Source organism: Corvus kubaryi, unplaced genomic scaffold (genome assembly GCF_017639235.1).
Source record: "Corvus kubaryi isolate FWS band 111438036 unplaced genomic scaffold, C.kubaryi_AGA036_p1.0 124, whole genome shotgun sequence".
NCBI classification, from domain to species: domain Eukaryota; kingdom Metazoa; phylum Chordata; class Aves; order Passeriformes; family Corvidae; genus Corvus; species Corvus kubaryi.
Window position 1 is genome coordinate 108340 of NW_024580659.1, and position 24842 is coordinate 133181.

A 24842-nucleotide genomic window follows, 5' to 3' on the forward strand; every position below is an offset into this window, starting at 1 on the left:
TGAAATAGCACAATGAGCTCGGCTTGGGGCTTGGTTTCTCTCCTGTGCCAGTATTGAGCATTGTTACTCATCGATAGAACTGGGAGGTTCCCAACTTTTTTCTAAAACAATTGTGTTTTGCAGCAGTTGTTCAGTTTCTAGTGTAAGCCATTATTAGCCTCCTGTAGGCTTTCACTGTTGTCATTGCTTCTCAGACACAGCTCCATTTCTTCAAAAGGCAGCTACATCCCACCAGAGCAAAGGGACAGTGTTCCTCTTAAAGGCTGGGCTATCATGAACATACAGAAATTTCAGTGGTTTAAATAATTCTATAAAGAAATACAGAATTTAAATATAGGAAATACTGAAAATATCTAGCTGTGGAAAAGTCTGTATTTTAAATATATTAAATATAGAAAATAACAGTATGTGATTATTCTAATAGTCTTTATTTGTTTGCCCTTTTCAGCTCGTTTCCAGTTCCTTGGTCATGCTTGGTTGCACTTTCCATTTCCATATAAAACACTATGTACTTCTCTGAAAAGGGAATGCATCATTTTTTAAGCTTCTCTTGTGCACTGTTGCCATCTTAGACTGTATCAGAAGTGACATGTGAAAATTGAACTTGATCTTACAGATAAAACTGGTGGTTTGAGATGTTGACAGGGAGATGTGGTTGGGTTCCTGTGACTTGCTGATATCCTGGTTGTTGGGGCCTCAGATGTTTTCCCATTGGTTTTAAATTTAAGCAGGAATTAGTAACAGGATGCCTCTCCACTGAGAGACTGTCTCAGGAAGGAGATGTAAACTGAGGACACAAATATTTTGAAGCATTCTAGTCAAAACGAAGGATTTGTTGGCAGCTGGGACAAGAAGACACTTTGAGGACAATAACAAAGTTTGCTTGTGGTTTCCTTCTAAATCTAAAAATTGGTTGTCTTTGCCTGTTGATTCATGTTTTTCCCATTACAAACAGTAGCATGAAATGGTTGGTTTGGGTGAATTAGAGGACAATGGCAAAAATTATTTGTACATCAGTTCTGCCAGTGAGAGTTTGAAGGGGGAACATGGCAGGATAGATGTGTGTATATGTACAGATATCTAATTTTTAAATTTAACTTTTAATACCATATTGATATTTTTGATTATCACCTTTCTAGAGATTTATAAATCTGCAGTGCACAAAATTCAGAATTGAGCACAAGTTGAAAACACCCCATGAAGTGAATAATTACATTTGCTTTATGATCTGATTGGCATTTGTGGCCAAACTTTGGCAACTCCAAACAAACAGGAGTTGTGTATCTCCTGATACTCCAGCACAGTTCCCCCTGTGTCACCTCCAGAAGGGAAATGGTAAAAACAAAAAAAAAAAACCCTCTGTTTTAACAAGTTATGTTTTTTGGATGGCTCTGTGTATGGTTTATAAATATGTCTTGTTGAAGAACATTGGCATTGTTTGGGTTTTTCCCAGGATCAGACAAACTTTGCCAGTTTATATTTTTATTATGATTTCTCCCTGTTCTTCACATTAAATCCTGTGTGTTCCCTTTCCTTTGGGAACTGGAGGAATCATCAGATGACTGGAGAATGAGTAATTTCTGAAACACTGAGTTTGTTTTCATGATACAAGATGAGAAGTTTGGGGCTGGGGAAGAGAGATGGGTTCCCTTGTAACTCCTGTTGTGTGCTGGACAGTCCCAGCTTCCCTCTTGGACTATCCCTGTGTAAATGCTTGCACAGGCTTTGATATCTAATCCTTCAGGAGTTGGACTCCATGATTGCTGTCCTTTCTAACTCAGGGTGTTCTATTATTCCATGTTTATTTGCTACTTTTTCTTTATTTCATGGCCTTTACTTCTGTTACACAACGTGAGTTGTCCAAGGTGGAATAAACTGATTTTGTTTATTTTTGTTGAGTTGGGATATTTTATAAGGTCCATTCACAGCGAGTGCTTTGGTAACTGAGTGTTAGGATATTTTTGTCTCATGGGAATTAGCAGGAAGATCCTGTGAGTTAATAAGGATTGAACTGTTAGACAATAATTCTGAATTCATAGGGAAATGCTAGAGATGAAATGTGATTTTGGAAGTCCAGGAGCTGCAGAGCTACAAATGGAAGTATTTTAAGTGGTTTTAAGAGGCACAAATATGTGCATAGTCTAGACAGTGCTGCTTCTGCACTGGCAGGGGCAGCTGCAAGAAATGCTAATGCAGGAGCTGAGTCCCAACCAGAGAGGGGGGAAAAATAGGAAAAGCCAAAGGTGAAGAATATGCTGGAGGCCTCAGATGTTAGTGCTCAGTGTGTTTGGGAAGAGTCATCCAGAGGTCTTTCTGCAGTGGAAAAATCAATATTGAAGTAATCCAGAACTCCATTTTAAATAACGTTATGGTGCTCGCCTTCCTTCTCGAGTGTTTCCGTGGGATTGTCTGTATGGACCTTACAGTTCCTGCTGTGAGACTCAGCCTGCGTTTGGGAATGGAGCCTGAGTGTTACAGCCTTGTCTTTTTATATGAGCTGGGGGTAACTCCATGTTTAAATTCTGGGAATGGAAATCTTCCTTTTGTCTGTTGCTTAAATTTCCTTTTTCTTGAACTATTTTTACTTGAGAGGATTGAGGCTCCTTCCTCAAGTCCATCTGTGTGAAAGGCTGGTGCTCCGGGATCCAGGCTGCAGCGGGCATTTTTCCACAGCTTTCTGTTGTGGGGTTAGGACAAATCTCCTGGTTAGTGCATGAGGAAAACTTTAAACATTCACCAGGTTTGCACACAGGAATGTTTGGGTCATTTTAGTTCCCTAGAGCTTTAAAAGCACAAGAGAGCTAAACTGATTTTTTGGGAAACTGAAGAAGGAAAAAGAGAAAGTTTTAGTATTAACTACTTTCCTTTCAACTGGACTTCTACCAGAACAAAACATGTTGTTACCAACAGTTTTGAAATGTTTCTGCAAGGCCAGTAATTGAAATTCAAATTATGAAATGCCTGAAGTTTGCATTGAAAGTGAGTGAATTTCTCTGGCAGCTGCTGTTGGTATTATCAATGCTCTTTGTGTTGCTGCAGTACCTAAGCAATGAAACAAATATTTATGCACACGCATCACACAACATTCCTGGGCAGTGCAGCTTTGGCCTTTATAAACCAAATAAGGTGGAGCATAAAGATATGCTTTTGTCTGGCAGCTGCCTGTGATTTCTCCTCCTGGATACACTAAAGAATTCTCCTCGCTGCCCTAAATTGTTTTCTGCTTGCCAGTACAGAGATATTTGAGTCAAAATCCAGTTTGCTGTGAGAGATTTGGTCAGAAGTGTAGCACAGTTTGCACACGTACAGTGCTATAGCTTTTCAGTGTTCCTTATTTTTGCTTCTGTTTTAGTTTTTTGGGGAGGTTTTGCAGCTTTCTTGTGGGTGTCATTGACTAGATCAAAGTTTGAGGATAGTTGACCAATTTTGCAAGACTTATTTATCAGTGGATTGAGAACTTTACACTCTCACACATACAATAATTATAAATTGCTAAATCTCTTCTTGCAGATGTTTGTGTCTTTTCAAGAATAGTTCCTGTGTCCGTCTTGTTTGTGCTAAGGATGTGTTTGGAAATCTGAAATGTCACGTTGTTGACAGCCAGATCTAAAGAACTGTATTTGGATATGACATGAAAAGAATTCAGTGGGTTTAAAGCTTTCAAGGGCTTTTCAGCTGGAGCCGTTCCTGCTCTTGTTGATAGAAACAGGCACTTCAGCATTGCATGTTAATGTTTATTTTCACATAAACAGCTGATAATTGTAAATAACCAGACAAATGAAAGCTACTGGGTGGCAGATTTCTGTGGAGTCTGTCTAAAATGTAATGCTTTGTAGAACCATTAAAAGGATGGATGTATTCTGGGAAAGACTTCAGTGTAGCTACAACATTTTTGATAGAAAACATAGATGTATAGATAAAGCTTTACTTTTTACCTAATGCAGGTGTTAAACCTTTCTGTAAAGCTGAGGAGGAATAACAGAAATACTGCAGTAGTATTTGTGCAAATGAGCACTGATTTATAGGAGGATGCACATGTGCATATCTGTGTCTGTTTAAGGAAAAATCTGCTCCTTCTGGAGGCTGGGGTAAGTTAATAGAATTCCGTACATTTGGTAGGAGTTGTGCTGTGGACATTGCCATTCGTCCACTGGTATCAAATCTGGGTGGAACTAAAAATGGAGCACAGCTTTATTTCAAGTGCAAGTCCCCCAGGAGTTTTCAGGTTGTTTTGTGCCAGCCCAGGATCCACCTTTGTGAGTGGTGTGCAGTGAAGGTCATGGTACAGCTGCTCCTTAGCATCCCAAGGGAACAGCACAGGCAGATGTGACAGATTTTGGCTAAACCCCCCTCTGCTGTGGGACAGTTTTCTCTGAGTGATGAGATTGACCTCTCAATCAATTTATATCTCTTGGTGAGAAATGAAAACTGCTATTTTGGATGTTCCAGGGGGGTCTATGGACATACCTGTCTTTAGCAGGTAAAATAAATTTGTCCACATAGAAGCAAATAACTCTTCAGACCTTTGAGAAAGATTAAAAAACCACAGCAGTAAATGATGACCATAAGCTGAGTACCTTGTCTTGAGCTAATTTAGATTAACTAGATGCTCTTCTTTGTGTCCTCTGGTTTATTTTTTAAATTAATCTGCCTACTTGGGAAAAAGCTAACACAGCATTAGAGCCAAGTCATTAACTAAATTCAGATGCTTTTATTTAGATGACGTTTAAATTGTGCTGTCTGGATGAGCTTGATAATGTAAACTGTACAAAAGCAAGTTGGGCCACATTTGATAATCAACTTTTCTGTGGTATTTCAAATCCAAGTTGCTTTATGCAATTCTGGACCCTTTTATTAAGACGTCAGGAAGGCTTAGAGAGAATCTTGCAGCAATGTCTGTACAGGAAGGGGGGGAAAAAAAAATCTATTAGGTACCTTGCTTCTGTAATGGAAGAAAACAAAAACTTGGCTTAATTTGTCTCCTAAAAATGCCTTTCCTGCAGTCTACTTCCTTCAGATTATTGAAAAATTGGCTCACAATCCTTCCTTCCCAGATTGTTGATACTTCATGCTGCTCTGCAATATGACATCTTTTTTCCTTTCATAATTTTTCATCTCTGTATTATCCTTGGCTGTTCATTATCTCTTGCTAAATTAGACATGTCTGCTGACTTCCACACAGTGCTGTATGTAAAGTTCATCATCAAGAGATCTTTGATTATACTTAGCTGCACAGGGAGGGCAGGGGACTCAAAACACAATAGAATGAAAACTGATGTCAGTAAACTTGAGGAGGAAAAACAGAACTGCTGAGCTCTGCTGGTTTTCTGTGCATTTCCACCAAAATCAATGTCCAGGCTCAGTGTCAGTGCTCTCCCACAAAATCCCAGTCGGTTCCTCTCCCCTGGGCTTGGAGCTGGGCCGATCCCTGTGCCAGGGGGTGGCTCTACAGCCAGCTTAGTCTTAAAACAGTGTATTTTAAAAGCTGAATAAAATGGCAAATAAGCCCAAGAATTTTAAGCTAGAAAAATGTGGGGTTTAAAACGTTCATAAACTAATGGAGATCTTTTGCATGGACAATTTAAAAAAGAAATATTGAAGAGTAGATTTGTTTCTTGCTCACTAAGAAAAAAGTGAAGAAAAAGCATCTGCAACCTCGGTGTTCCCTGTTTAGGACCTACCCCTTCCTGTTCTTTCTGAGGTTTCATGTTCATTTAATTCATTTTTCCTGACAAAAATAAACCTCTAATATGTATTTTAATTTATTCCCAGTCTGCTGTAATTAAGTTGAGGATAAACACATGGTTGCCATATGACAAAGTGACATTGAAAGGAAATGAGACACAGTATTTTGTATACTCGGGCCTTGGTTATGCTGGGTTGGGTCTTCCGTAGACCTACAGCCTAGATCCAATTAGGAAAATACAAAAATTACGGAAAATTATTGGTCACATTGTGAGCAGAGTGACAAACTGAATCATGTAGAATCATGGTTGAGTCAAGGACAAATAATAATAATGTTATGGAAATATGGAAGGAGGAAAGTAAGTGGCAATGCAAATAGAGCAGGGGCCAAAAAAGAGAAGCTGTAATCAAGCGAAGAGAACAGGAAAGGAAGAACAAAGCAAAGGGATTTCACTGGCAATGAGCAAAGGCTGCTGGATTTGGGGCTGCTGGTCAGTGGTTTCAGGTACTTGTGCAGAGCATTGACTCATCTACAAGAGGCAGACACAAGGTTGAATCTTAGCAAAGTGATCAATGACTCAAGTCACAGATCTGCGCTGATAAAAAGGGCAGGTCTGAAACCAGGTAGATGCGGAGCGCTTTTTATCCAAGTAACCAACCAGCTGTGCCTGTCCTGAGCCTGGGAGAGATTCTGGTAAATATTTGCAGATTTCCCCTGTCCGGGGTGACACTCAGCCTGTTATTCGTAGAATCCCAGGATGGTTGGGGTTGGAAGGGACCTTAAAGATCATCTCATTCCCCTATCCCAGGGTGCTCCAGCCTGGCCTTGGACACTTCCAGGGATCCAGGGGCAGCCACAGCTTCTCTGGGCAGCCTGTGCCAGGGCCTCCCCACCCTCACAGGGAACAATTCATTCCCAGTATCCCAACTATCCTGGGTTTCTGTCAGTGGCAAGCCATTCCGTTGTCCTGTCACTACTTAGCATTGTCAGACTTTCTCATAGGCCCTCAAATCTGCTCCCAAAATTCTCCTTTCCTGTTCTAAACAGTGAAACCTTCATATTGGTTGTGTCACTTGTGATTTTAATTTCAAAAGCAGAGGGCTGAGTCTGACTGAGCATGGGGGGTGGGCTGGGACTGCTGCGTGGACAAAACCACTTTGTCATTTTAGACAAAACCACTTTGTCCTTGTGCTCTTCTTGTCCTTGGTTCCACCGGCGCCGGAGGTTTGGGTGATTGGCATCACAAGGATCACCAGCAGGACTGGTTTGCTTGAGGAACTTTCCCTCAAGATGGGAAGATGGGAGCTGTATTTATTCTGAGATTTAATTACGAGTGGTGAAGCTTCATAAATCCATTCTGAAAATACAGTGCTTCTATGGGGTGTAATTTAGTCAAAGGGTGAAAGTGCATTATTGTCTGTTCTTGGTTACAGTTCCTTTAGTTGCACAAAATGAGAAACTTCCATTTTCTAAATGTGCCTTTATTGCTTCAGTGAAATTCATTTTAAAATTACTGGTGTTACGTCAATGTTGGGATTTGAGGTCTTGGTGCTCCCACTGTGTCTGATTTCAGTTGGTGATAACGTGGCCTTAGCTGAGCAAACCACACAGAGAAATCACCCAAATCAGCCCAAATGGAGCCTCCTGGGTAGATTTAGAAATTGCTTGTCCCTACAGAGGCACTCGTGGTAGCATAACTCTTTATATACATCCTTCTTCCGGAACAACAAATTCAGAGTTAGCAGTAAAAGGGAGCTGTTGTCCCAGCTGGGAGCAGTCGTGTGTTTTCTTGCTAAGTGGGACAAAAGCAAATTTATCTGCTTTTATCTGGCATCTCCATTGCCAATTTTGCTTTGCATTTGTAGCTACAGCTCTTAAGCTGAACAATTTGTAACATTTTCCTTAGCAGAGATTTCATGTGCAGAAAATTGCAGTGCAGCTTTAAACAGCTGCAGAATATTTTGTTGAGAAATGGCTACTACAAGTATATTCCCTGGGATGGCTCCGTGTGTGTGTAAAATCTGTCATGGGAGCAGGGGAAAGCATTCCATCACCACAGTCCCTTTGTGGTTTGAGACTATTCCTGTTTGAGACAAAAGTTCCCATAAGATTCCCTGCTTGGACTCCTGAAGGAGCTGGAAAAACGATTTCCGTCTAGAAGTAATAATAGCTTAGACTTTTGGTTTTGATCATAAACTGACATTTAAAAGTCATCTGAGGATATTTCTTGATTAAAGTCAGGTTTTGCTTAATGCAGTTGCAGCTGATCCTTCCCATCTGCTATCACGTACTTGATGGGATCTCTCCCTTGCCTTGGCTTTGGTTTACAAGATCCCTCAGGAGTTCCTGACTTTCTTAAGAGACCTTGCAGTGGCTCAGCTCGTTCTGTTATTCTGGTTTTATTGCTCAGCTTTTCTTTTCCTCAAGGAAAACTTGGAAAGTTGCTCAGCAGAGAAGATGAGGTGATAATGTGGTACCCACAGAGCGCTGGGAATTGGGGATCTGTCCATGCTCACCCTGTGCCTGGTTTTTCAGGCACCTGCCAGATCCCCATGTTTTACCTCTGGGATTCAGACCCTACATTTTTCTGTGTGGAATATAAAAAGCAGATTATGTGACTGCATTTCCCAGACTTCATTCCTGAAATTATCAGTGTTTTAAGGTCGCTGCTTAATGCTGGGTGTGGTAGCTTTGCTTCCTGCTCCCCCTGGGTGTTGGTGTAAGGTGGGAATGGCAGCCCGGATCCTCACACGGATCTGGGCAGGGGCTGCCTCGAGCCATTGCCAGGGCTTGGGTTCTAGCAAACAGGGATTGTAGGTATTTGTGGTTTGGCTTTTTGTGTGTTTTGTGGATAGCTAAAATACGACCTTTCCTGCTGAAAAGCTGGATTTTATCCCAAATCCTGTGAATTTCACACAGGATCAGATTCTCACTGCATTCAGGTTGGTTGCCAGAGCCCCGGCACTGAGGGAAGGCACAGAACGGCCCTCACTGTGTGCAGACTCACCGGGGCTCCCTCTCCCAGGTACAGGGAAGCTTTCCTACAGAAAATCATACACTGGGATTTCCTTGAGTTGCTTCTGGCTTCCACAGAACGTAAATACCCCCCCCCCCCCAGCTTGGGGGGAACATGTCAGTCACAGAAACTGCGCAGGAACTCCCAAGAAAGCCCTGGGAGCATTTCAGGGTTTTGGAAATTGTAACTCTTATCTGGTTCCTCTGATCTGTTTTCTCTGGTGGTTCCCAAATGTCTGGGTATGGGCGGATGAAGTGTGACTCGGTGTTTAGCTATGGGATACTTGGGATCCCTTGTAAATGAGGGATGCACAAGCTGATTTCCAGGTAAAAGCTAATCCTGCATTTCCAGTACCTGCAGCCTGGAGCTAAAGGATCACTCAATCCTCCCCAGGCCTCTGACACCAGGCAAGGGAAGGCTCATCATGGAAATCAGACATGGGTTATTGAGGAGGAAAGCCTAGAAAACTTGTTTTTATTTTGTCATCAGAGGGGCATAATTCCACAGGGAGTAAAGCTGGAAGAGGATCCCTGTTCTGCCAGATGAGTGACCTTTGATCAGCCACCCTTCCAACATTGTAACTGCCCTGTGTCCTCCCTTCTGTGTCTGCGTTCCCAGGATAGATCATGGTTGTTATCCTCACAGTAAATACAGTACTGGATACTGGGTAGAAATTAAAATGAGCAAATTCCATGTGTTTTATGTCATTTGGCATCCTGCACAGCCCCCCTTCAGTTCGTCAGAAATTCCAAAACCCAGAGCAAGGTCACATCTGGTAGCAATTTTGCTCTGCCAGATGAGGCGTAATCCCATAAAACCAAACTCATTTTCTGCAGTGCCACTTGAAGCCGAGGTCTCCTGCTCCTTTTCCATCAGACCTGCTGCTCATCCTGAGAGCTCTGTGGAATGATTCAGGCTGGGATACTTTTCACACATTATAAACTGCAAGGTTTGGAACACAGCTTCATGTCCAGCACACGAGGCAGGACAAGCAGGGCACAGCCCTGGAGTCTGTGGCTCCGTTCCATTTCCTCTTCCAGCAGCATGTCCCTGCAGGATGCTGTTCCTTGGTGTTGGGTGTCTGTGCATCCCCTCATTCTCTGAGTAATCTGGCACCTGCAGGATCCATACAGAGCTACGAGTTCTTTTATGTGCTTTTAAAATAGCTCTAAAGTTCTGAGTCTTGGGTAATTCACAAGACACCCATCAGATGGACTAACAAAGTAATGGAGCAACCATCAACCTTTGCACATTGTAGTAACTGAAAATAATTCCCAGAAACATGGAATTTTAATAGGAGCAAGTATTTTTATGTTTGGTCATGTTGCTGTTGTCCCATATTTTGCTGAAATTGGTTATTTTGGTATCTCATTGCCTAAATTACTCTTTCAAAGCCCTCTGTGGAGCTTGGAGAGCATCTCAAACCAGAGTGCACCAATGAGGTGTTGTCAGTCACAGAGGGGAGGGGAGTGACATGGTGATGTATTATAAGGTGTTATTAAATCCAATTAACAAACTTAGTTAAAATAAAACTGTTCTTTCAAGGTTTCCTGGGTTTTATGCAAGGATCTCTAAAAAAAAAATCAAACCAACGGGTCAGAATTTCAGAGTCAGTATTGCTACTCTTAACTTAGTGTCAGTGATGGGGGAGCACTGGGTAGGAACCACCTTACCTGCTATGATTTTTATGAACCAGTTGAACCTTTTTGTTCACAGGCCAAGTATCCTGACATCGTGACTGTTCCAGAAGGACTGCTGGGAGATTTTATAATTCTGAGGAACCCCAAAGTTTCTGGGTAAGCCAATAAATGCATTTCTGTGTTTACACGGGTGAGGGATTGCACAGGCAGGGCAGCAGCCTCGTGCTGCAACTCCGAGTTCCTTTTGTGGCAGGAGGTGTAGAGATCCCAGTCCCCTCCCAGCAAAGCCCAGTTCCTTGGTGTCTTGCCATTAAAGAACAGAAAGAAAGGGCATTTACTGTGCAATGGAAGCAAAGCAACTGTGGCTATACTTTTCCCTTGTTTTAGAGGGAAATCAGTTAGATGAAGGAATTATTACCTACCAGGTACATGGTATTTGTTTGGGCTCCCTGTGAGAGATGTTCCAGTACATTTGGGATTTTCAGCAGGGGAAAAAAATCCTTACAGTTAAATGTAAGATGGTGTAACTATCACTGTCAGGAATTCTGTAAGGGCCATGAAAAGTAACTATTTTGTGAAGGGATCAGATCATTCCCTTCTCCTGTTACACCTAGCTTTAACATGCTTTAATTTATACAGAGACAACTGGAAATAAAGCACAGCTTCCTTCATTATATTTGTATGTGGAACTAGCAAACAAACCCTAATACATGATGCTGCTTCATTCAGCCAAACCTGTCCTTTAAAAGTAAATGCTTTAACTTCGTGCAGGAAGGAATTGTTCTTAGACTATCCCAGATAGGGAATAACTTGCTTTATTTTACAGTTTCTCCTCTGGTGCCAGGTGCCAATTCCATTCCACTCACTCCCTCTCACCTACAGTCATGAAATACAAGAATTTAAAAGTCATTTCAGTGGCTTGGTGGAAAACAGACTGCAATAGAAATTTGTTTGCAAAATCCCAGAACACGCTGTGCACAAATTCCCAAAGGATTTGTAAAAATGAAGTGGCAAAAGGCTGAAAAATCACATTTGAAGGAAACTTGTACAGCCATGATGGATTAAACACCACTGAGAAAGGGACCTTCCTCCTCACAGTGACTCACTGTGCAGACCAGATTTGAATTAGGGAAGCCTTACCTCCAGTAAGGGATTTGAGGGCTGGAGGGAACAAAGATGCAGCAAAGCAGGCAGGGAGTTGTAATGCAGCAGCTCTGGTGTGGATGTTGTTCTGGACTCACCTCCTGCCTCACAGTTTCCTTGGGATGGTGCAGTGATCTTGTTCCACTGTGAAAGCTGGGAATCATGACTGGCCTTGCACAGCCACCACCACTATTCCTGAAGAAGTAAATGTTTTAAGATTTTTTTTTTTTTATTAAAAGCAAACAACTGCAGGAATGCAGGCCTTGGATAGATGTATACCTGCCATTAGTCTATAAAGGAGGGTGGCCTGTATTCCAAACCCAGCACATCACCATTTATGCAAACACCTCTGAAACAAGGTTCCTGTTGTCAGCACCTGATCCTGAGTGTAGATGTTACATGAGGGGTAGGGCCAGGGGACACTCGGTGCTCTCCTTTGCTTTCCTCTCACTTTTACTGCACTGCAAATCTGGATGTACCCAGAACCTTTCCTTGTCAATGGATCACTGGTTTTCCTTGGATTAATGTGTTCCTGAATCTAGAGATGGTCCATTGCATTACGTGAGGTGAGTTTTGTTGCAGAGCACGAGGCTGAGCCTTACAGACAGCACTGGTTAACCTGAGCTGCCTTTCCTGTGCACCCGGTACAGGTTTGAATTGATGATTGTCTGGAAGATCCATCTCGATGAAGAAGGGACCACTACACCTGTCCTGGACCTGCTGACCAAAGTACCTGAGCAAGGTAACCTCAGTCACTCCAGGGCCTGTTCCTGAGCTGCCAGGCCCTGGTTTTGGCCAGCATCTCTCACTCCCATGGAACTCCAGCTACCAGAGCCCAAACAGACAAACCCACTTCACCTCCTGTGTAATTTCCAAGGGCTTACAAACCCTGTCTGCCTGCAGCTGTCCTGCTTTACCCACCAGCTGTCAGCACTGCTGCAACTCTTGGAAAATAACCTGCACTGCTCTGTTTTTCCTGCAGTCCTGGAGCAGAGGATGACGAGTGTGGAGAGCATCCCCGGCAGCTTCCGGAGCGCAGTCCGGCTCTTCGGGATCGAGGCAGCCATCGAGAACCTGATCAAAGTGCTGGGCTCAGAAGAATGAATGCCAGCATTACTTACACCAGGTAGCAATTTCAAAAGTAGTTTTAATTAAGATATTGTGTTACACAGTCTATAATTTTATTGAATATAAACATTAAGTTATTTTCCATTTAGAAACCATACTCATAAAACATGCTATCTGTACAATTATGGCACGTTATATATAAATTGTCATGACATGAAAATAAATACAGCCATTTAAATACAAAAATGCCAAATAAAATAGTTACATGTACAGAGTGATTTCATTATAAATTTATCTTTCTGAATCATTAATGTACCAGAGTGGTTTATCTTCTTAACATTTTCTAGATACCTGGAAATTGTTAAAAGATCATGCACTGTCAAAATCAAGTCCATAAAAATCCATTTCATTTCACAGCTCTGTAAAAGTACAGTGATTTTAAAATGACAAGAGAACAGTAAGAGACTCCTAGAACAAAGAGTTAAACAGCTTTCTCATTAAATTAGGGTGGAAGAAGACAATTTGAAGACTTCAAAGACATACAATGCTAAAAAACCCAAAGGTAACTGTATGAAGTAACTTTGTTCTACAATGTGAGTGTTGAGACAGCCTTAACCTAACCAAGAGAGGCCCATGACACCCCTGGGAACCCCAGGAGTCACCTCCTGCCCACTGCAGCACTTCTTTTGCGTTTCTGACTTCCAGGAGGAAATTCTGGTAACACATTACCAAAACATCACATTTCACACATTCATCCCTGAAGAAACAGAACAGATCAGAGTGATGTCTTGCCTCACCCTTCACTTCCATCAGATGTGCCATGAGCCCATCTGGGAACTCTCCATGCTTCCAAGAGTTCCTGCTCTGCACTAGCACTGTGACTGGAAGTCAGGTACTTCTCAGGTAGGGAGTAACAGTTCCTGGAACCAAGAGCCCAAACCCACCAACTCTGGGCTCTCATGTGAGAGGAAGAGCCCTCCTTTCCAAGGCCAGAGCTGCTGGAGCCCCCAGCAGACCAACTGCCCGCTCTATGCAGCAATGGGGAAATAGGTGGAGAACCCAAGAACTAAAGCAACAGTCTGTTTATAATCCCATAAATAAAATACTCCACTATTTGATGACTGAAATAGTCTCCCACTGTTCTGGTAGGTCAGGAAAAAACAACAGACCAGAGCCTGGTTTCTGCCAGACTCCACAGCTGAGCAACACCAGAGATTAGGTTTTGATGACTGGCAACACTATCTTGTTAGATAAAGTAGGCTCATTTCAAGTTTGGAATCCAGTACACAGGCAAAACTCATTCCGACTTACCCACTGGCATGGAACTGGCATAGCTGGTTTTGTGTAACCTATAGTTCAGTTCATCTTTAGCTCCCTCCTCCTTGCCTGAAAACAAAGCTGTTTGCTCAGCACAGATACTGCTGTTTGCAATGAAATGTGTGTGAAGTTACAGCATAAAAACCTGGAAACTTCACAGCTGTGCAGGGTCCTTCCTTCCTCCTCTTTCTAACAGCTGGAGGGTTTCTGGATTTGTAAGTAGCTCCTTCTCCCTCCAGGTTTTTTTTGGGAAGAAGGGGTTATTCCTGCTGTCAACTGCCAGCTTATTGCACTGTTGTACTCTCACATCTCAGGCCCTGTCCCAGAAGGGCTCCTGGCACTGGATACCAGCACTGCCAGCTCAGGTCTCTGGCACTGGGGCAGTGATGTCTCTGTGTTTCACATTTCTTCCTTGAGTTGTATGGGGATCCTGTTTTTGAATTTCAGGTAAAGTAGAACAACTAAAAGGTTACACGGAGATCCCAATATAAATCTGTTTTTAGGAGTTAAACTACATGACCCTGAACACCATTACTGGTAAGCACATGCTGTATCCAGGTTATAGCTGTTCACTGGGTCAGGAGGAGCATCTCTGCACCATTCAGGGGGTCTAATCCCTGAGGGAAAAGGAGATGCAGATTTTATCCTCATACCCTCAGGTTTGAACATACCCTTCAGTTCCTACTCAGGATCTTCCCCAAGATTTACTGCAGCACCTCCCCAGCCTTCAGCTGCACAGAGCACTGCTCATATGCAGCACTGACACAAGCTCACCCTGGCATGAGACTGACCCACTGCCGCTGCAAGGAAGAAAATGGGATTCTATCACCTTTTTTCTGTCACTTAAAGCAAAGGAGCCTGAAAGCAGCTGCTCATGCTACGCAGTGTGTGGGGCACCAATGTAATAGTGCCAAACTTTGACACTATCCAAAAGACCTGAAATGATCTGTAAAACTCAGAACATAGTCTTCTTATAGCTCAATTTAAATTAGGCAAGAGCAAGCTGTGGTTTCACCTGCAATAGCAGCATATAATGTATAGACAATAAAAACCAGCATGGCAGGTGAGTTGAGCCCAGCTATCATATAAAATTTAAGGCTGCTTACCTTAACCCTTTGCACTTTGTTTCAGAAGCTTTAGGTAGATGGAAGGTGATCACACAACTTCTGGAGGCAGCCTGGTGTTCCTAGTCCATGCATTAGTACTTAAGTGTTCTGCAGTGCCCAGGCCGTTCCACAGCTCAGCCACTGCACTGTTGTATTTTCAGTGGATTAACTGAAGTGTTGTATCAGCTTTTGCCAGAGCATTCCCTCCTTCAGTAGGGATGAGGGAGACTCAAAGCACAGGCTCCAAGGAAATTCTCTTGTTAGTAATTAGGCTTTCTATGTTAGTGCAATACTTTTAATTCTGTGCTCTTTCAATTCTAAGGAAGTAGACTTTTCATATTAATTTGATCTGTCCTCTAGTTCCAAGGTATGGCACATTACCTGTTCTGTCACATTAAATACATTCATTAAGGTTATCTAGCAAATGTGTGGCCTAGTGCTATCCCAGGTCTCTGAGAAGGCATTACCCATTAGAAATCATTTCATAAAGCAAAAAACATTCACAGCTGAAAAATGCACTGAACACAATAAAAAAGAAAAAAAAAATCACCATAACAGTATTCCAATAATCTTTCACTTTCTCATGTGTTTGAATAAAAATAACCTTAAGGGAATGGTTACACTTTATGGAGAACTAATGTGCAGTCTTCATTCTCCTTGAAGAGGCTGGACATAACTGGGTCCTCTTTGGCCTGTACATTCTTCAGGTAATAGTTGACTATTTCACCATCGAGTTTGTACTGGTGGGGGATGCTTTCATAGGGCTTCAGGTCCAGGTCCAGCACAGAAACAGAGAAGGTGAATCTGGATTTGGATGTCAGTACCACAGGTCTGTGCTCAGAGCTGGAAAATAAAACCACATTGCACATCTGAGTCACTGAAACCAGTACTTTTGATTTATGTGTCCCTTTACAGAAGTGACTCTAATGTTTATCTTAGAACTTTTGTGGGAGCCCAAGAAAATAGACTGCAGCTAATGTAGCACTTAGGAAACTATAGCTCCAGCTTAACCAGTCCTGATGGGACCTTGCTGGCACCTCTTCCAGTCATTTTCCTTTCGGCTTCCACACAGCTGAAGTCAAATATTACTCTCACTTACTGTATTTAGTAAATCTAAGCTGTTTCTAGGTGGTGCATACAAAGCAACAGCCGTATTAACCAGCAAAAGCAGAGAAGTGACTGCAGCTCCTACTTAGGTTCACGGTAATAAAACATTTAGTATGGGAACTGCTGTCCAAGCATGCTGAGGGATGGAGGAGGGAGGAGTTCTGAAGTCAGCCTTTGCACAAGTCATGTCCATCACTAACACTTCACTTGAGAACTGCAGGACAAATGCAGAAAAAACAGCATTCTCTAAAAATAAAAGGGCTCTGGTGAAGCAAAGTCCCCTGCAGAAGAACAGATTAGCACTGCTGACACAAGCCAAAAGGGATAATACAGCAGCAAAGCCTTCTGCCTGACAGCCAAAGCTGTCACCTCTTGATTATTGCCTTGGTTTTATTCTAACTAGGCCATTAAAGACAACTCAGCTTGAAAAATCTCTCCTATGAGAACACCAAGGCAGAAAAATTGTACCTAGTTAAAACCATCCAGAGCTACTATGAACAGTCAATTCCAATTTTAATAAAGGAATAAATATAAAACTTTGATCCTTTCGATCAACTTAAAACTCTTCAGGAAGTGACACTGATCATAAAAAATGTCTTATATCACAACTGTACTAAAATGCTCACAGCCAAATATTTGGACACACCACCCCCCACATACGGCACACTTCAAGTGATTGAATTGCCTGAACAGTACAAACATCTCCAGTTCCTAAACAACTGGAGCCATTCCAAAGCAGGTACAGGCAGCTCTTACCATTCATCTTGCAGGCAGGGGGAAAGGGCAATCATGATGGAGCAGTCTTTAGCAGTCATTGCTATTCTGTACTGCTGCACCTGTACAACAGAAAATAACACACGTTTTCTCTTAGGTTGGTGTTTACCTGAGTAAAGCATCCTGTTCCTTACAAAGGCAGCACTGCACTCCCTGTATGGATATGTTGGCACTTTAAGAGCTGGACATTCTCTCTGTAACAGAAGGTTGGCAGGAGCAGGTGCTTTTGCAGCATCCTGTATAAGAATCACATTTATTTCCTACAGATTATGTTCCTAAAGGCCAAACAGCACCAGTTCCTGCAAGTGCTTCCTCAGTCTAGAAGGCAAATAAACAGCTTTATTTTTCTCTCTGGAACTGGTGCTACAGGCTTGTTTTTAATTGCTTCTGCTAGAAAGATGCACCCTGGCACAATGAAGAGCTTTAACTTTACAGACCCTGACAAGCCAGCAGTGCTGCCTCCATCCATTATCCAGCCCTTTCAGAGAGACAGAGGTTAATTAACACCGACTGACCAAAGACCCCTCGAGAAGTTCAGAGGTACCTTTGTTAATGCAAACGCCACTGTCCCATCATCTTCCAGGGAAAGGTCCAGCAGCTTCTCGTAAAACACTTCATTGTAAGGTCCATCTATCTGTAATGTACTTCTAAATAAATATTAAAAGAAGATTTACAGACAGCCAAAATGATGTACTGGTCTTCAGTGTGATCTTTCCTCAGCAGCCCAGACACCCAGATTAGAACAACCCAACAATAACACTGATGAACATGTCCAAGTATTAACCCACTGCCAACCAACACCACAACAGTCCTTGTTAAATCACTCAAGATTTGCTGCTGCTTAGGATCTGGGTTGTGTGGGGTTTTATAAACATGACTCATTCTTAATCCATTGCCACCTGTGTATCACTATAAGGATAATGGGGTTTTGCAAAAAAATGGGTAAGTTTCAAAATTTGTAGCAGTCTGCAGGAGCTCCAGAAGCCTTGCTGAAAATACATATATAAAAAATATAATATTCATCTAAAAGAGATATCAATATATTACATATTATTTTGTACAGACAAAGTATAAACTGGGGGCATAAGCATATCTGACAGGGCCCTGCTCCACACCATGTGCTAACAGGGAGTGTCCTGGCCTTCCTTCCCCCTTTGAACAGTTGAGCCCCTGCTGCAAAGCTGAACCCTCACAGGGGGGTTTGTCCACACAAACCCCCCACAGATCAAAGAACACATTTTCCAGTGCTCTGTTTCCTGTGTAAGTGCATAGGCAGAAGCAACTCCTGAGTGAAGCCAGAGTGCCCTCATGTGAGCACAGGAGGGGAACAGCACCCCAGTGAAGGCTGCTTGGAGCAATTATTATTACACTAATAAACCTTATTTGAGGAAAAAAACACAGCAGCTTGCAATCATCATTGCAAAACATCATTATCCCAGCTCTGCAGGAACTGGGGGACAGGAGAACCCACCCATTTCACTGTACCTTTCTGCAAATACACAACTGCCACTACTAAAAAAGAATATTTTTCTCTCTTAGCTTCTTGTGAACTTCCCATAATCATTACTTAAAAATTCAGGCCAAAGTGGCCAACATCAGCTGGAAGTTCAGTTAGAAATTCAGACTATGCAGTGCCCCGAAGAAGGGTTGTACAACATAACAGAGCGTGTGCACAGAGGCAATCCTGCCTGCAGTCCTGCTTACTCAGGACTGGGAAGAAAAGCCATCAAGTCTTACCTCTCTTCAGGAAATTCCTCCAAGTACTGTTCAACTCTACTGTACAAAGGATAGAGTCCTTCAATATCCAGCATGTCAAGCATCTGAGCCTGAAGGGTTTTATAAAGGAGACAACCCCTCGGTAAACCAGAGCTTTCCAATTTATGTTTACCTAGAAGAAAATGCATTTTAAAATAAGGCAGACACAAGTCTTAGCTTCAATTTGCCATTACATGTGCTTGTTTAAAAGTCAAAAAAATACTTTTAGTCCAGTCACAGGGAGGGAGAAGCCTTAAAGCATTCAGTTTCCAAACACTAAAGTGCAAGGTGCACATTTAAACAAACAGCTCATCTTGGACTGCAGAATAAAACAGCCGGTATTCAACTCTACAAACTACCTAAAAAAACAAACACCAAAACACACCCACATCCACTGTAATCTACTCATTTTGAGTCCACAAGAGAAATTTCTCAGCTGAGTTTGAAGCCACCACAAATTCACTTTGAACAGTATCAACTGCTGACAGAAAGTGATTTAGCATTTCAGCTCTTTTTTATACAATATCAAGAGGTCGTATTTGCTGTAATTTCTCTAAGATAGCACTTTCTCCAACACTTCAACAACCCGTGGACAAATGAAAAAGGTCTTCCTCAAAAGCAGAGTAAGAAATGGGCTCTTTGTGTAATCAGGATAACTGGCAGCATCTTGAATAATTAGAGCTTTACAGAACTTATGCACTGAGGCATTAGCATCATTTACAGTTTTCCAGCTCTCACTTCCCATTCCTTTTCCCTCAGACCTCTCTTTACCAGGAGAAGAGCAGCTGAAGAAAAGAACAAGAGCTGTGCCCTAGTGAGGGCTGACAGGAGGAGCAGGGAAAGACAAAGTACAGGAGTTGTAACAAACCAACCAAAGCAGCCCAACTTCATCACATACAGCATAAAGATTCCCCACTCATTTGGAATACCTATCAGCCAGTTACCAGCTCAAACTGGCATTTTCTTCCATTTTTCCTCTACCACCTCCTGAATTTATTTTTACCCCTGTCATCAGAAACAGTGCTCTAAGTGCTTACTACAACATCACATTCTATTAAGAACAATTCCCCGGCAGCTACGCAGCTCAGAACTCGTTTTTTAAATGCCATTAGAATTCCCCTGTTTCCATTCTCATATTAATATTAATAAACTAGAGACAAAGAGTTGAATTGTTACATCAGACAAGGCTCTGAGAAACCTGGTCTGGTGGAAAGCATCCCTGCCTATGGCAGGGGGCTGGACGAGGTGGCCTGTGAAGGTCCCTTCCAACCCACACCATTCTGGAATTCCATGAACACTTAATTATGGACAGGTTTTACAAAATTATCCCTTACCATTTCTTACTAGCTCCTTATTAAAAGCACTTGCTTCACAGTAGCTTCTCCCTTGTGAAATGGGAACTGTCTTCATGTCGCCTGCCCTGCAGGTGTCAGTGCTACTTAGTAGCGCCATGGTTATCACATGGATTAATTCCTTAACAATTGTCCTTGTGCAGTGGGGGCCACTGACCAGCCCATTGGAAGGGAAAAAGAAAGGTTTTAAGTGACGAGCAAGTTCGTTCCAGTCAGAGACACAGTCCTGGTCATCCTTACAGCCATAAATTAGTTCCCCATTCTGCAACAAGGAGAAAAAGAAGTCTTTAGGCATGGCAGGAAGTCAAGTTACTCATTCTGAGCTACTCAAAGTTTAATATTTTAAGCACAGAAAAGTGTTATTAGCTTAACAATCTGCATGCAGACATACAGCATTTCGAGTCTCTTATGGATTTGCCCTCCTAAGTCTAATCAGAACCTACAAGTAACAACCTCTGAATGAGAACCAAATCCACCATTTAAATCAAGTGCTACTTTCCCAACTTAATGAACTGTAAGGAATCAGAACAATACAGGTGTGAGCGACACTTGGCACATTTTCCTATCAGTGAAAAAGCACTGTATGAAACACCCTTCTTTTACCAGCCCGGACTGGCAAAGGGAAGGCTGTGCAAGGGGACAGAAAAGGTGTGATACTTACCTGTACTAGTACAAAAATAGGGCAGTTCATAGAAGTAATTCAAATAATTGATTAAATATTGGAAAGAAATTAAAAGAATCTTGTTTCCTAGAATTAATTTGAAAATCTCCACAAATCATCAGTTACTGCTTCATACTTTTCCTACGTGAATGCCATGAAATGCCACTTTCTCCTTCCTCGGTGAGGCCTGCTGTGCCTTGGGCCTGCGTCAGTGCTCTAACAGGAATTTAAAACAAAGTATTTGCAGCAACATGCCAAGTTCTCCATTTTCTTCTTCCCGAAGCAGCACAAAGTTTTAAAACTTTCGTCACCTTAAGAGTCCTTTTCTATTAATTGTTCCTCAGCAATTCTTTCCCACTAATTCATTCCCCAGGGAATGGTCACAGCACCAAGGCTGCCAGAGGTTCAGGAGCATTTGGAAAATGCTCTCAGCCACAGCATGGGATTGTTGAGGTGTCCTGTGCAGGGCCAGGAGTTGGACTTTGATGATCCCCATGGGTCCTTACTAACTCAGGATATTTTGAGTCTGTGAATTCTGGGAAATTAAATTCCAGGTTAGGACAGAGAAATAATAACTATAAGCTTGCCCATTTCCTTCTCTTGATGGAATCCAACAGTGATGGTGCTGATTAGGTAGGTTTGAAGGAAGATCTTGACTGTTTAGATGCTCAAGTCAAATTGTTTAAAAGCCAAGGCAAAAAAAAAGCAAGCAGAGATTTAACTGTTTACCTTAAATATTTTCAAGTTGTTCTGTGCCTCCTGTAATAAGCTCTTCAAAGCAAAGTGCATTCTTTGTTTGTTTCTAGGGAAAACAAAATAAAGCCAAGAATGTTTTATGACAGCCTTTGGATGTTCACACCTGGTGTGAGCACATGCACGGAGCACATCACTCACGCTGAGGTCACAGCACAGGCAAAGTGAACTTCAGATCTGAGTAAACTAAACAGCTCTTGGGTGCAATGTTATGCTGCAAAAGGCAGCTCTGATTGCTGAGATAGGTGTAAAGGGGGAGATGGCACCAGATATAATCACTGTAAAGGTCAGACAAGCCAGCATTGATTATCCGTAATGATCAGTGAAAGGCAAAGCAATCCAAGCAAGAATATAACACAGATTTTTTTTTTTTAATCCTTACCCTGAGAAGAGATCCAATGGGCAATATTTACTTGGTCGCTTCCATTTTCCGTTGGCTACCTGTGGAAAACCCAGAGCACTGCTGTTACCCACTCTACCTGGCATAGCTGCTCTCTCATTTTAACAGCCAGGTGTGTGGCACTGACATCCTGCCTTTCAGAGGTCAGGACATTTAAACCCCTTTGGACACAGAATTCATGGCCACCACGGGTGTTCTTGGTCATTTTTAACTTGAGTCACTCAAACTGCATTCACAAGGGAGAAAGATCACATTAAATCCCAGGGAGTCACAGTCACACCATTCCAGAGTCACAGCAGACACGAGTCCATGACCTCCGTGCCTGTTACATGCTGTTTGTTTTAAGTCACAGAATGCACAGCTGATCTGGGAAGGAAGTTCCACACCAGAGTTTACCCAATCACAGTGTTCATAGTCCCCAAAGGCTGATACTGTATTTGTTTGCTTTCAGCTTCCCACAGAACTTGTTCCATCTCCCACTAAACAAATTCACACCCAGAGACTCAGCTGTGTATCCTCCTACCAGCTTTAGTCATATTGGAGATTTGAGCAAGTTTCAACAGGAAAGCAAGCCTGAAACAGCATATAAAGCACAGTACAGCCAAAGGAAAGCAGGGTGACTTAATAATTACCTTTAGATGCTGATGCATACAGTAACGACACACCTTGTGCTTTATCTCCTGTGAAACATGGCTGGAAAAAGGAATGAAGCCACACTTTGGCTAAAACAAACAAACAAAAGAAGATCGTAAGTATAAATGCCTCTCTCTATAGAAATAAAAAGGTACACAATATGCAAATCCTTCCAGTCAAAGGAAAAATTTTAAGAATAATTTAAAAATTCTAGCCCTTAAAAGCTGTATTACTCTCAATTATTTTAAAAGATAAAGACACATGTGGCCTACAGAAAAGCATAGTAACACCTAGGAATTTCACAAGTTTCATAAGATCGGGAATTGGAAGAAGGAGGGAGCTGTTTCTTGCTATGGATCACAGTGAAAGCAGTGAGCTCTGCCTTCCCCCACTGCTGCATTCCTTGAAAACTGCTGGGGCCAGTGTATAGTAAAAAATGCAAACAAGCCCTGAGGCTTGTGTCCCCCTGCACACCTTGATCTCGATGCAGAGGATGGGCCGGTGCTCAGCGAAGCGGAAGGTCTGCAGCCGCGTGAGGTTGGGAAGGCACATCGCGTAACCGCTCAGCGTGTCCATGTCCTTGTCACAGCGACACTCTGGACAGCAGGGGAGAAACAACACAAACAGGGAAATTAGCTCTGGGGATGTTTGTTCACTCTGGAGCCGTCTCGTTCGCCAGGTGGGGCGTGGGAACAAGCATGGAAGGACAGGACACACAGTTTATCAGCTTTAGCCAATTATGCACTTGCACAAATTTGCCCTCCCCATTATCAGGTTCCTCAAAACTGTCCCAGAGACATGGAGTGTCCCAAGAGCTGCTGTTAATGGCCACCTCACAGCTCATCCTAAGAAAGGTGAGGCCTGCAACAGCAAGAAAATGGATTGGCCAACAACAGGTAAAGTGACTCATTACGTATTTATTCAAATATGTGATCTCCTGCATGACCTACCATCCCTCAGCTGAGTCAAGTGGATCTGAAAAATGGCAGGAATATCATAAACTTAAGAGGCATTATTATAAAATCCTTTGAATAACTTCTCTCCATGTGCATCCTTTGGGACACAGAAAGGTCTGTGAGATTGTAGTTCAAAGTTAACAAAAGCACACACTCCCAGATTTTCAAGTACCTGCGTTATTAAACAGACACGCAGAACACACGTTTCTGTTACAGTTTCCACTGCTAAGAAAAATGCCCACGCTGAAAAATATATTGGAAAAGAAGAAATAAATCTCAGAAACCAAAGCCTCAGGCACCAGCCTGCCATGCCATACTGCTTCACCAGGATGAGCAAGAAGCCTTCTGTCTCCAACAAAATGTTGAGGTTTGTTTTCTTTTTCTAAATTTAAGCAAAAGTACATTCTTCACACCTTCACAGCTGAAAGCCACTTGCCAAATCAGAAAGACACAAATCTGAAGTATTAGAGAAGCTCCCTTGCATGTTACACAGGCTTATGTGAAGGGCAACATTGAAAGAAATTCTTTCCCTGAGGTTTAAAAAAAGTTCCTGTTAAAAATGGATAGTGAGATTCACTGTTCTGAAGCACCTGGACACTTCCTCACAACCACATTTCAATCCCCAGCAGCTGTGGACACACAAAGTTTAACTTTGAGAAATAAAACTAAATTCTGTCATTCACTTCCACCAGAGTATTGTTCATTTCTAACTTTTATTAAACACTATGAACTTTCCTCACTGGGTCCTGGCACTGTGGAACTGCTTCTCAAACAAGTGAGGAGAAATCAACAATGGAGTGTCCTGTGCTCACTATATGTAAATTAATTCTTTTTTTTTCCTGGATCAAAAGCATCAAAGCACTTCACTACAGTACTTTGATTTAGCACCACATTTATCTTCAAGGAGTTTTGCTAAAGCAGGAGTTTCTGGCCATTCTCAAGAACATTTGGGAACATAAGACAAACCATGAGGGCCCGTCTGTCTGCCCATTTTAGAGCTATCACATACTACTTTTAATTCTAAAACACAACCCTTTTTATCCACAACAAATTTTCAACTTATCATTGTCTAAATATTAAAAAAAGTTTCCTTATATTCTGAAGCATGAAGCTTTTTTTTACTTTAGAACAAAGGAAAATGCTTTACAGCTTGAGGAAGCCCCTTTTTAATGCCATCCCTGGCACTTACCTGGCCTCTCTGGCTGGATTTTCAAACAGAGCTGTCTCACAAAGTCTAAAGGCAGTTGAATAATTTCCTATTGGGGGGGGAAAAAAAATAATTAATACCGAGGTTTGGGAGTCTGGAAATGGAACAGCAAAGTTCAGTGGGTTACACAAAATACACTGAACTATGCAGTCAGCAGCTTCTGCCTCTGATTGACTGTGAACACTTGTACCTCCGATCACATGCAACACCTGTTCCTCTATAAAATCCAAGGACTCATTTAAATAAATGCAGGACAAAGAGCATTTTC

The 24842-nt window shown here is 42.2% G+C and overlaps 2 protein-coding genes across 3 annotated transcripts in view; one reads left to right on the forward strand and one right to left on the reverse strand.

Annotated features, from left to right (window-relative positions):
* Positions 1–12823, forward strand: part of LOC121659714 (centromere protein P) — a 113174-nt gene extending 100351 nt beyond the window's left edge. Inside the window, exons 7-9 of the mRNA XM_042018126.1 lie at positions 10419–10498; positions 12136–12227; positions 12468–12823. Of these exons, the coding sequence (XP_041874060.1) occupies positions 10419–10498; positions 12136–12227; positions 12468–12589 (294 nt within the window). The 3' untranslated portion in view covers positions 12590–12823. The remainder of the gene's footprint in view (positions 1–10418; positions 10499–12135; positions 12228–12467) is intronic.
* IPPK (inositol-pentakisphosphate 2-kinase) overlaps positions 12615–24842 on the reverse strand; it is a 30245-nt gene continuing 18017 nt past the window's right edge. The window contains exons 4-14 of one of the 2 annotated variants that reach the window (XR_006014417.1): positions 24557–24623; positions 22886–23007; positions 22411–22500; positions 21761–21819; positions 21355–21427; positions 19947–20226; positions 18595–18745; positions 17402–17504; positions 16840–16919; positions 14631–15819; positions 12615–14586 (exon numbers count right to left, since the gene is read on the reverse strand). Coding sequence is in view for 1 of the 2 variants with exons in the window: in XM_042018091.1 (XP_041874025.1) it covers positions 15594–15819; positions 16840–16919; positions 17402–17504; positions 18595–18745; positions 19947–20226; positions 21355–21427; positions 21761–21819; positions 22411–22500; positions 22886–23007; positions 24557–24623 (1251 nt within the window). In the remaining variant the exon portion in view is untranslated. Of the gene's footprint in view, positions 15820–16839; positions 16920–17401; positions 17505–18594; positions 18746–19946; positions 20227–21354; positions 21428–21760; positions 21820–22410; positions 22501–22885; positions 23008–24556; positions 24624–24842 lie in introns of both variants that reach the window. The other variant, XM_042018091.1, reaches the window with a different exon arrangement.